The 13656-nt window shown below is 38.7% G+C and overlaps 1 protein-coding gene across 1 annotated transcript in view; it reads left to right on the top strand.

The window, feature by feature from the left end:
* Positions 1-13656, top strand: part of BNC2 (basonuclin zinc finger protein 2) — a 664637-nt gene that overhangs the window by 596464 nt on the left and 54517 nt on the right. The window contains exon 7 of the mRNA XM_088457326.1: positions 3467-5433. Coding sequence (XP_088313452.1) covers positions 3467-5433 — 1967 coding nt within the window. The remainder of the gene's footprint in view (positions 1-3466; positions 5434-13656) is intronic.

Below are 13656 nucleotides of genomic sequence, written 5' to 3'. Positions count from 1 at the left end.
ATGCGTCCCGGCGAAACTCAAATAGGCGAACAGTGCTGTCAAAGATGGGGAAATCAGCCTAACACCCCCCAAAACATGCACTAACATTGGGGATCAGTATAGATGTCCCTGAATAGCCCCCCTGAAGCTATTTGGGGTACTTAAGTGCTTTCAATTGCCTCTATATAGCGTCTTTGAACAAGTGGTGAAGAATAGCATTAAGCAGTATTTTTTCGTCAAAATAAGTAGTCCTGTCAAATTTGGAGTACTTGAAAATGGGTGCAAGCATGATTAAAAACCTACCCCCACACTTGCAGACTCCCCAAAAGTCTATTTCGCTACTTTTTATGTGTGAACCACCGCTTTGTAGTTTTTTGCCCCCTTTTCCAAAGTAATTTTTTGCGGTGTTCCTCTTTTTTTTTTTTTTTTTAATGCAGTTATCCTTTTGGGGGATGTCCAAGAGTGGTTTCCACACCTTTGCACCCCAAAACCGCGATTCTGCACTTTTTTCCGCTGCTATTCACAGGCAAAACTTTTTCGCCTATTACACTGCATTGACTTTACGAATACGCGAAAAGTCTTTGCAATTGAATACGGCGAAAATGACATCATCTGCGATACTTTATCGCAGATTACGGCTTTTTGCCGCCATTTGAATATGGCCCTATGTGTGAATAATAATAATAATAATAATAATAATAAATACTATCCTATTTATAAAACACCAATGCATTACTGTAATTTAGGAGGGCACATTTCATTTACATTTATATTAGGAAGGAACTTGAGAGCTGGGAGGGACCTTCTGGTTTAAGTACACATTCTATGTATTTGCTTATTATTGTCTTATCTCACCACAATTTTTATTTGATTAATGTATAAAAGCCTAAAGCATGTAGCACAATTTGTTATACCTAACTAAACTAAGCCACGTTTTCACATAGTATATTTGTGATCATACATAGAAGGGTATAGAATTTTAACTATAATGTTAAGAGCACACGCTACTATCTCATAAAGTGTGGCATTTACTTTACATGCTCATAGAAGCATTATTAAAAGCTGTAAAAATATTTTTAGGCCTACCAAAATGTTGGATGACTTTAAATCAGAATTCCTGGCTGGTAACATGCTTTATTTTTACAATAACCACAGGCTTACTTTCCAAAATGCTACATTTTTTTTATTCATGTTTAATTTCTTATCCAGACTGTGTTGTTGCTTAGGAACCTTTTGGATTACAGAGTGTACTGATATTGTTTGGCACTAGCCTGCTTCATACCTCCTTTGTCAGTATGTCGCTCTTTCTGGAGACATGGCTGGTTTTTGGCAGTGCAAGATAACAGATATGCCTCTGTAAATTTATTACAGTGACTTTAAGAAGAGATGCCTGTGAATACTTACCATAGGTCCGTATTTCATACTCACCTACTCTCCAGGTGTGCTTCTTGGAGATTCACGTAATTCAGGCAGTCCACAAGAACTCCCAAAATAGTGGGTCACCCACCCACTTCTGGCGAGACTGTGGTGCATACTTGCCTACTCTCCCGATTCGGGAGCCTGCTTTTCCAGGGGGGCTCCTGGCCTCCCTGGATAAGTAGACAAGCCTCCCGGGCGCCCCCTCCCGCAATACCCAGACAAACCCCTGCAGCTGAATCATGTCATCATGACCCCGACCCCAGCTTCACAATGCTGGTAATCTCGGCATTGTGTAGAAGAGGTGGGGCCAAAATTAAGTGATTGTGTGGCCACGCCTCCGCTCCGCCACTATAGCCGGGTAATATCTCCGTCCGCGCCCCACTATGCTGCACCACGCCCCCTGCTTGGCCGACCTGGCTGCCAGAATGTCTGCAAGCCTGCTGTGGTCTGATTACGCCATTTTCTGCGAAGTATGCCGTAGCTATTTGTACTGTATTTCTTAGAAAGCAAGTGACAGTGTTACAATTAATAAAAGTATGATTTAGGTGAAACAGTCTAAAATTCAGAGCGTTGTCATGACGTCCCTATTAGAACATCTCTGTCCTGCAGGTGGGAAGTCGGTGGTTACTCCAATTCACTGCTGCTCTGCATACTGCGACTGGTGTGCTCAGTTGTAACCTGGTGATTCCCCCAGTATGATGCTGCCACACCCACAATATGACCTAGCCATGCCCCCTGTCCCAATTCACAAATCGAAAATGTTGGGAGGTAATGTACACATGTCAAATTTCAAGTGTTAGTTTTAATTGAGGGCCACTTATGACAAAGTTGCACAGAACATAGATGTCTCATTCTACTAATTTTGGTTCACTTTCACACAAATACACAACTAGGTGCATACAGTACCTCCAATGTAAATAAAATGTTTTTTTGCCCAGATTGTTGCCCCTTGTACCATGTGTCTTATGATTCCCCTCTGTAAAGCTAGGTCAAAGAACCAATTCATTTTTTTCTTACCCTTCTTTAAATTGTACTATTTAGTTATTGAACTTGTCATATGATGCTCGTGAAGCTATTAAGTTGGAAATCACAGTCGGTGTAAGAGAGGAGGGTGCCCATCATTTTTGTGGTCAGAAAGGAAATGTTCTGTTGCTGCTTGTCAGGTCTCTATAAAGCAACTTTCAACACAAATTATGCTTTACATACTTGTTAGCAAACAAGAAACACAAAATAACAAGCACCTACTGTATACCCCTCTCAGGGCACTATCTCACTTCTTGAACCCTGCCAGCAGTGTGCTGCTAGTCTACTTAGGAGCCTCCTTTAGGACTGTTGTGTCAGTATCTCTCCTCAGCTCCTAGCTGAGTCTTTTCTCCTGACTGCTGTTTCTCAGTCTCTCTGTCATGTCGCATTTTGATGTGATGATTCAATGGCTGAAGCCCGTTCACCAGTTGATTTCTTGATTATAAATCTGCATCATATGTGTATATATCTTACTGAAGTAAAAAAATATATTGATTTCCCTGATAAAAAGTATATATTATTATTATTATTATTATTATTATTATTATTATTATGAATAAAATACTGTAGGAAAATAGATGACAAGTTCTTTAAAGTTACTTGATAGGTTACATTGACATAGTTCTCCTTCTTATTATTGTTAAAGATTATTTGCGTAGTTACAGCCTGAGCATAACATGCTATATTGTTCCTCTTTGTTTAGTAATTTCACTTACATGCACAGTAAGAGATCACATCTTATACTAATATATGCTTAACAGTTGCACAGTAGATAGATCACACTGTTAAAATAGCACGGTTAGAAGCAGTTTGGATCACAGAGCTCCAGTGGTCTACATTGTGTTTGTTTTGACATTAGTTAATTCAGTCTGCTTTGCTGTGACTGTAATTACCAAATTTACGTGGCAGAAAAAGTTTCCTATCTGACTATGCATTGTAACTTGCTCATTTCTATTCATGAAACAAGGAAAGCTAAACTCTGTCATTATATGCAAAATAAATAAGATTTTTGTATTTGTTTCTTTTGTTTTTATGTGATTTTTAGGATGTTGCTGGCAAAGTCCTGGACCGTTGGGCCATTATGTCTCGAGAGGAAGAGATCATCACTCTACAGCAGTTTTTAAGGTTTGGAGAGACCAAATCCATTGTGGAGCTCATGGCCATTCAAGAGAAAGAAGGTCAGGCAGTGGCCGTGCCTTCCTCGAAAGCTGACTCAGACATAAGGACTTTTATTGAAACCAACAATCGCACCAGAAGCCCAAGTGTGCTCTCACACTTGGAAAACAGTAATCCTTCCAGCATTCACCACTTTGAGAACATGCCCAATAGCCTTGCATTCCTCCTTCCATTCCAGTATATCAACCCAGTCTCTGCTCCTATGCTTGGATTACCTCCTAATGGGCTCATGTTAGAGCACCCTGGACTAAGGTTGCATGAACCTAGCAATTCTAATCAGAATGAATGTGAAGATACCAGTGAGTCTGAGGTCTCCCCTATGCCTTACAATAGGAATGAGCAAACATCCAATAGAAACGCCTTGAGTAGCATCACAAATGTAGAGCCAAAAACAGAGCCAAACAATGCCTCACCCACTCAATCGTCTACACCAGTTAATGACATAAGTAAATCTGAGCATATCAAAAGTTCCTTTAAGATTCACAGGATGAGGAGGATGGCAGCATCATCACGGAAAGGCAGGGTGTTTTGCAATGCATGTGGCAAAACGTTTTATGATAAAGGAACTCTAAAAATCCACTACAATGCTGTACATCTTAAGATAAAACACAGGTGTACTATTGACGGCTGTAACATGGTTTTCAGTTCTCTTAGAAGTAGAAATCGTCACAGTGCAAATCCCAACCCCCGGCTTCACATGCCAATGCTAAGGAACAATAGAGATAAAGATTTAATCCGTGCAACATCTGGTGCTGCTACCCCTGTCATAGCAAGTACAAAATCTAGCCTTTCATTAACCAGTCCTTGTCGCCCTCCAATGGGCTTTTCAACACCACCTCTGGACCCTATTTTGCAAAATTCACTTTCCAGCCAACTGGTATTTCCAGCTTTAAAAACTGTGCAGCCAGTTCCTCCTTTTTACAGAAGTTTATTACATTCAGGTGATATGGTGAGTCCTCCAACATCACTACCTACTAGTCCAATATTGCCAGCATCTCTGGGGGTGGAACAGCCTCTTCCTCCTCTGCCTCAAGAGCTGCCAGCATCTGTGATTAACATGACTCCACAGGACTCTAATACAGATCTTGCCCCTAAGAAAAAACCACGGAAATCAAGTATGCCTGTTAAAATTGAGAAGGAAATAATTGATACTGCTGATGAATTTGATGATGAAGAAGAAGAAGAAAACATTGACCATGGCCCTCTAACAAATGATGTTGGACATGATAGTCATTCTCAAGGTGAGGTGAGTCCTGGATTGTCGGTAAACAGTTACTCAAAAATAAGTGGCAGCAGGTGCATTCTGAGGACAGACACCCGAGCGAACAGTATAACTTCCGAGGATCAAGAACATGAGAGAGATTTTGAAAATGAATCAGAGTCTTCTGAGCCAAAGTTTTGTGATGAACCAATGGAAGATGATCATCTTTCCCTTCACAAAGAAAGCAGTGTCAGGATAGACAACAATAGGTCCTTTCAAAACCATATTGATTGTCATCAACAGGCTGTAATAAAAGTCAAGGAAGAGTTTACAGACCCAACATATGATATGTTTTACATGAGCCACTATGGACTTTACAATGGGGGTAGTGCTGGCATGGCAGCACTTCATGAAAGCTTAGCTTCATCATTGAGCTATGGAAGCCCTCAAAAATTCTCTCCAGAGAGTGACCTATGTTCAAGCCCAGATCCTAAAATTTGCTATGTGTGCAAAAAGAGTTTCAAAAGCTCATACAGTGTGAAGCTGCATTACAGGAACGTTCATTTGAAAGAGATGCATGTCTGCACAGTGGCCGGTTGCAATGCTGCTTTCCCTTCGCGACGGAGTAGAGACAGGTTAGTACTTCCTAACACATGGCTGTTATTGGTTTTGTGTTTGTATTCTGTGCCACTGTTCAGCTTTCCATATCTTCCATAAAGATTACACCTTCTCAGTCCTCCCAGTATATGGATGTTCCAGGACTGACCTTATCAAATTGGCATACTATTACCTACCTAGCCTAAATTGCCCTTTTAGAACATCATAATGTGTCAGCATCAAACTTCAGTATCAGGCAATATTGTGATAATTTGATAAGTGAGGACTCAGCATAAGAATTGATGTATGTTGAAAGATACTTGCTAAGTAAGTATGAGAAATGATGTGTGATTAGCAAGCATTAGCAATGTGACTTTTGATAACGCTTTGTTATTTCATTATTCTTTTTAAACCTTATCATATTTCAATCATGTAATGAAGAAATGTCACAACATCATGCTTCACTCATCACTTTGTTTTAAAAATGAATGAATTGTACCATAACAATATCCCTTGTTGGCATGTAAATTGCCATTTTAATAGCAAAGTGACAACAAAAAAAGGTATCATCACATGTCATTTTTCATACTCATTGTGTGTCAGTTCTCATACTCACACATCACCTTTCAGGCTCACTTGTCACACACATCACTTCTAATACTCAACGATCACTTAACAATATAGAAATATAGTCTGATGTTTGGCATTGACATATGATAATGTCTAAAATGGATACTGTGCTAATTAGGTGTAGAAAAAAAAATTCTGTTTTATAAGTCAGTTAGGGGGAGATGTATTAAGACTTCTAAAGGGTGGAGAAGTTGCTCATAGCAACCAATCAGCTTCTGCCTATAACTTTGTAGAATGTACTTGATAAATACTACTTTGAAGTTGATTGGTTGCTATGGACAACTTTCAAATTTTCCCCTACACTACTCTTTAGACTGCCTTCATATGTCTTCCCCTCAGTCACAATGTCAGTTTGGGTATGCTGGAATGTGGCACACTTGTATATTTGCAATACAGCTAGAGTTTAGGTAGAGTGTTATATTCTCTATAGTTTTATGTTTGTTCAATGTATCATTCATACGTTCTCAATTCAGAAATTGTGTTGAATATGAGTTCATCAAGCACTGGTCACCAAAATATTTAACCCAAAAATGCCTATAATACACGTTTGATACATGGAACAACATTTTATGGATTTTAGTTTAAATGGACTTTATGAGAAACCTTAAATGTTTGTGTACTATATTTGGCCATCTGTTGTGGTGGCTTACTCATTAGTAGCTGCAGTATGGGGCATGTTATTGAGTGCAGTTATTAGTGTTTTGATGACACAACTGTTATATGATTGAATCACTTGAACTAGTCAATATTTTGCTCAAAGCAGACCTTGAAAATGGCTTCCACCACACACCCTTCAAAAGATCAAAATAGAAAAATAACAAACTTTACAATGAGGTCTAATAACCCTACATACAGTATTTTCTACTGAAAATCTCAACAAGAAACATATATAATATAGTACAGACTAGTGCAGTTTAATGAAAAATAATTATTGGGAACTCTGCAAGTGTGTAAGGGGAAATGGCGAGGTGATAGATTTATGTTTAATAAATAAGAGCTGCACCTCAAAGAAGCTCTGTGCCCCCTAGCCAGTGGTAATTATGCTAATACAGCAACCCTCTACTAGTTTAAGTACAACATATATCAACCTTCAACTTGAGTTTAATTGCAGACTTTGTGGATCACAGTACAGAGGCTTAAACCAAACACTACATTTTATTTAATTCATACTCTATCAGAAACAGGAGTTTTCAGTGGTTAGCTCTGCATAAGAATATTAGTACAATTTTGCACTGTCTATATGAGGTCTTGTAGTTTACAAATGTTTCCTACAATATATACTGAAGTAGCATACAATGATGAACTGCAATCTACATACAATTATTAGCTTTATATTCAGAATAAACAGAGACCATAGATGGCAACATTTGTATATAGCTTTGAATATATTTTTGCCTTGCAAACATTTCTCATTGTTCCTCTTTTATATAAATTTGGTCCCTGGAAACCAATTCAATATACATCTAGATTCCTGAGCATGTAACCAAACTCTAGGTGCCTCGCCTTGTGCTCTGTTGTGCCCTATGTTAAGGATGTAGTAACCAGAGAACAAACCTGGTTAATCAATTTTCACAAGTGTCCTATGTCTTACAATGTTATCTGTGTCTTATAACAATAAACACAGCATTCCAGTCCCTCATGATTTCTCCCATGATTTAGTGGAACTACTGCCTCGACTGATAAGTATCCTAATAAATATTCAAGGGATACATTTTTGCTTTGGAAGCTGAATTCCACTTCTTCCCAGAGATACTGTAACTGTTTTGTATTAATACCTGTCTAGTGAATGGTTTATAGCAAAATATGTCCCTTTTAATGTAGTGGTTCACTATTCTAGAACTTCTCCACTTTAAATCATACACACAATATATCAGAGGCTGGCATACCTGATCATGTAGTGTGCTTGCAGTGTGAGGAGAGGGGGTCCGAAGCATTATATTGAGTGCCTTGAAAGGGGATTAAAGGACTCCATCAACAAGCATTACAGGCACACTGCTGATCAGCAGCATCCTGTTCTTCTAGCTTCAGGTAACGCAGCAGGGATCGGGGTGGAAGTTTGATTATGGACTAAATATCTTATTGTATTTCATCTCCCACTTGTTCACAATTACCAAATTGTACTAGCCAATCAGAACCCCTGAATGTTCATAGGAGCTCGTAGTTTTAGGAGACGAGTATGTTGAGATTGTGCGAGGCAGTGACCTATACATTTATTTCACTGTGTGAGATTACCCGCATTTTAGGGCTTCCTGGCAATCCAGAAATTCAATGACACCAAGCAATGTGTAGGTATCTAACTCACTAGACATAATAATGTGCAGACACAGATTGTGCTGTCTCTTGGAAAACGGAGTAATGATATGAGGACATGAACAGAGGCAAAGGGGTAAATTTACTAAAGTGAGAGTTTTTAGAAATGAGTTGTAGAAGATATGTTGCCCATAGCAACCAATCAGATTCTAGCTATTATCTTCAATAAGGTGCTAGTTAAATGTTAAGTAGAATCTGATTGGTTGCTACGGGCAACATCTCTTCTAAAACTCACTTCTAAAAACTCTCTCTTTAGTAAATTTACCCCAAAGAGTCAGGTAACGGAACAAAAAAAGTCCCCTAATGACACAAACTAGTGATATGAGATTCCTGTCCAACTGAAGTAGGAAGATTGTGGTGTCTAATGTCCATTTTTTTTAAACAAAGTTCATATATCTAACCTATTATAAATATCTATTTAAAGGAGGCAATTCAATCATCTACAAAGCTGCCAATGGAACGGCGTGGGATCGCTTGTAACTGGCACATTGCAACAGCAGCATTGCTCATTTTACATCGCATTCCCATAGATATGTATAGTAAAATAAGAGAAGCTACTCTTCCATAAATATACATAATGTGAGCAGACGCACATCACGACCGTAAATTGCACATAATTGAATTGCCCTCAATGAGTGATTGTAGTTTTAATGGATGCTCTTTTGATCATTCACTGTACGTTGGGCATATCATTGAGCAAACAGAACTGTACAGTGCTGTAATGCTGTGTCATCTGATCGTCATTGTGCCTGCATTTTCAGTCTACTTACATTTCATCTGAACAGCAGATAGACACAAATTGTCTGTAGGCTAATTTAGGCAGGTGCATTTTCTGAGAATAAACCATAATAACAAAATGTATTTCCAAATTGGCTATTTAAATGCTCAGATGAGGTGTCTAGGTATAGTTGGAGGTGTCCAATTTATAATAGGCACAGCTTTTTCAGGGCAAAAAAGAGGCTGAATTTGTATACCTCCAACAATGTGGTGTTTTACATTTATTTCACACCAACCAACAGTTAGACCCATTCAATTGTGACAAAATAAACCCTTTATCTACCCCAAAACACCCACGTTTGAATTAAACTCCGCTCATAGAGTATGGACTGTCCCACCAAAATCTGGAGAGTTGGAATTTTCATTCTGAATGTGGAGAAAAATAACCGCATTATATTGGGATAATTACAGAAAAACTACAAGTGCTCAGATTTCCACACATGAGAGCAACAGAACTTAGATATTAATATATTTACAGGCGTTATCCACTGGTAACACACAGGAGCATATTTTTTAAGTCTATTTTTTCTGACAAAAACAGCCTTTTAGGAGTTTTACCCTATCACAGGTTTTAAGAAACCGCTGTTTTCCTTTGTTGTCATTTCAGCAGGGCCGCAACTAGGGGGGGGCTAGAGGTGCACGTGCACCGGGTGGGGATTGCGGGGGGGTGAAAAATCTGACTCGGCCATCTGAAAATGGCCGCCGCCAAAGAGGAGACAATTGCTAGAGGTCCCTACTGGACCTCTAGTGTCTGTCTCCTCCTTAGCGGTGGCCATTTTTGGATGGCCGTTTTCTGCAGATTCCATGCGGACTAGCCGTCCGCATGGACTCTGCTGAAAACGGCCATCCAAAAATGGCCACCGCCAAGGAATAGACAGATGCTAGAGGTCCTACTGGACCTCTAGTGTCTGTTAGCAGAGCGCATTGCACACAGCGTTCCCGGAAGTGCCGGGAATGCTGGCGCTGCAGGGAGAGGATGCTGAGAGCTGCATCTTCTCCCTTCAAACCCCCCTGGAAACGAGCATAAACCCCATGGCAACGAGCATGTAACTCCAGGCAACGAGCATGGAACCCCTGGTAACAAGCATGAAACCCCCTGACAACAAGCATGAAACCCCCTGGCAACGAGCATAAACCCCATGGCAACGAGCATGTAACTCCTGGCAACAAGCATGAAACCCCTGGCAACGAGCATGGAACCCCTGGTAACGAGCATAAATACCCTGACAACAAGCATGAAACCCCCTGGCAACAACCATGTAACCCCTGGCAACGGGCATGAAACCCCATGGCAACGAGCATGAAACCCCATGGCAACGAGCATGTAACCCCTGGCAATGAGCATAAACCCCCTGGCAATGAGCAGGCAATTTTAAAGTAATTAGAAGCATTACTGTGGGGCACAAAATGGTGTCGGGCAAATATGTAAGTGGCACTTTGGTAATAGGCATTACAGTGTGTGGCATCATGTGTAATGGGCATTATGGTGTGTGGAATAATGTAAGTCACTATACCAGGGACGTCTGAGTAGTGCACTGCCTTATTGAGGAGCAAGGACAAAATCCAGGTATATGAAGGGAGGGGGCGCAAAATTGCTGCCTTGCTTCGGGTGACAGATATCCTAGTTTCGGCCCTGATTTCAGGATGGTGATGACAGGGGCAGGGCACAAGATAAAAGCTTTATCATTTAAATAAATCATGTTTTAATTATTATTTATTTTTTCTACTATTTACTTATTTTATTTTTTAATACTTTTTTCTATTTTTAATGAAAGTCAGGCTTCCAAATCTACTATGCATGTGGTATCTGGCAATGCAAATTCAATCAGAGCACAATACAGAAAAACCTTTGCAATTTTTATGCATTTTGTGGACATACACCAGAAAGGAACCTTACAGTATGTTACACATTACGCCTTTGGTGTGATAATTTGCTTTGCTATTACTAAGTTGTGTTTGTCTTACTTGCTCAAAGCATTTTCAGTTCACAAAAAATGCTGTTATAATGGAAAAAATACACTGCAAAGCAAATAAAACAAAAATAATATCTAATTACAATATTAACGAGGAAATATATACAAATATTTTAATATGTTGTAGTGGCAATTGTTCACCTGATATTTACACCATAGACCCAGGTATACCACTGTCTACTTTTTAAGAGATATGTCCAGACAAAAGTACATATACTACCAGTGATACACCAGAGCTCTTCACAACAAGCAGAAGGCAAAGTGCAAAATGTTTGTAAGACAGACGCTGATGGCACAGTGCTCTGGTTCCATCTTTAGCACCTGTGCTATAAGGAGACAGTGCACTGTTTTCATTAATATTGACATTTGGAAAGGACTCTGAATAATGCTGGTCTTTGGGATCTTTTCTCCCAAGCTACTGGTATTGTCATTAGTACCTCTCTTGTTGGAAAATAGAGGTGTTGACTAAAATTGGACTTTTAACTTGACAATTTTTTAAGTACAGCACTGCTTTCTAGTAATACATATTCATGCATATAGGCAGTACTGCAGGCTACCAAAGACTTGAATCTACTTAGTCAACTAGAGAAACAGAACTGACTCTGGGGCAATCTGCAAAGTAGCTAAGCCTAACATTACCCACTCCTTGGGGTGAAAGACTCTGACATGGTCTGCATCATACAATATTATTGCTCGCTTCAACATAGAATAGCCATTATGAAATAAATGATAAGGGGCATATGCTGTTGTACACAAGTCCAGATATTGCAATTATAAGTAACAGCACATGCACCAGAGCCATGCGCACGCATTTACGCACAATTCAAAGTCTTATGCATTTCAGTAACAGCTCACTTGTGGCACAATGGGGATAACTGGGTGGTAATGGGGCATTTCCAAGTTTGATAAGTTCACTGAGGACATATTGTGAGTGTGTAGGCACCATTGCTATGCAGTTGTGCATACGCTGAGATCCCTCTGATTTCGGATGGATCTCTTGCATTGATGCTCGGGTCTGCCTATGGGTAAGTATCCGCATTTATTCCCATGCATGCAATGTGGCCGACTTGTGTGCAGCTCTGAATTGGCCCCTAAGTACTGTAGTTAATTCAGGCGGTGTTTCTCTAAAAAGGCAGCTATATATATATATATATATATATATATATGTCTGTTATGAATATAGAAAAGGAAACTTGTTTGATATTGATTTAAAAGTTTATTTAATTTGGACATTTTTTTACTGATTTTTTTTATGTTGGTCAAATGATTTCCTGTACTTTCTGTCATTCATTATATTTAAAAACAACTATCATATTTTAAGCCATGGATACTTTTTTTTATAATTATTATTTGTATTTAGAATTTAACTCTACTTTTCCTAGTATTTGTATTAGCATATAATGAGCATATACTGAGAATTCGTACTGGGCTGGATTCGGGATGGATAGATAGATAGATAGATAGATAGATAGATAGATAGATAGATAGATAGATAGATAGATAGATAGATAGATAGATAGGAGTTTAACAGATCCTTATGGGATTAATTTGTTTTACAGCATATATGTGCTGTATATACTGTACTGTAGATATACACATTGGACCCTGGTTTGATGTTTGTGTTGTTAACTTTATTTTGGCATCTCAAATGAAGTAAAACCAATATTTACCTTGGAAAGACATATAAATAATTATGAGACCATAACAGATGCCAACTGAGTTACAGCATTGAGATTGTTAGCACAACCAACTTAGACTGGGAAGGAAAACAATTTGATAGCACCTAAAATTTGCATCCGCTTTATGAAGACCTCCTGAGGTCTCAAGAGTGTATCGGTGGCATCCACAACACCCTTCTCCTGCCAGGTGACCTGACTGCTGTATACAACAGGTGTGCTAGAATAAATTAGCATGATATCGCGGATGAGCCACTGCATAATATTAGCAGCACAGGAGCTGGTGTGAAAAGAATATTACCTGCCTCTTGTTAGCACTTATTGGCCTCTTCTGCTTTTTAAAACAACTTTACTCAAATTTACTTAATTACTATCAAACACAATGTAATGCTTTAATTTAAAATTATCCACAATTCTGTAAAGATGTATCAAACATAGCCTTGGTATAATTAATGGAATATGTTAGAATTTCAGAATACAGTCGAAGATGTTGCCCATTACACAATAACCTACAACATTGTATTTGGATACAGCACAACAATTTCTTTAAAAAATAAATAAATAAATAAATATAAATATATATATATATATATATATATATAGACATATTTAAAGTTTCCCTTTTTAGGGAATAATCAGCAATGTGTACCTTTGCTATAATCCTTAGGAATGTGTACCTTTCATATAATCAGTGGCAATGTGTACCTTTACTATAACCAGTAGCAATGTGTACCTTTGCTATAATCAGTAGCAATGTGTACCTTTGCTATAACCAGTAGCAATGTGTACCATTGCTATAATCAGTAGCAATGTGTACCTTTACCATAATCAGTAGCAATGTGTACCTTTGCTATAATCCTTAGGAATGTGTACCTTTCATATAATCAGTAGCAAT

This window comes from Taudactylus pleione, unplaced genomic scaffold, assembly GCF_031769625.1.
Source record: "Taudactylus pleione unplaced genomic scaffold, aTauple2 ptg000757l, whole genome shotgun sequence".
In the NCBI taxonomy this organism is placed as follows: domain Eukaryota; kingdom Metazoa; phylum Chordata; class Amphibia; order Anura; family Myobatrachidae; genus Taudactylus; species Taudactylus pleione.
This window is presented reverse-complemented; position numbering and strand designations above follow the sequence as displayed.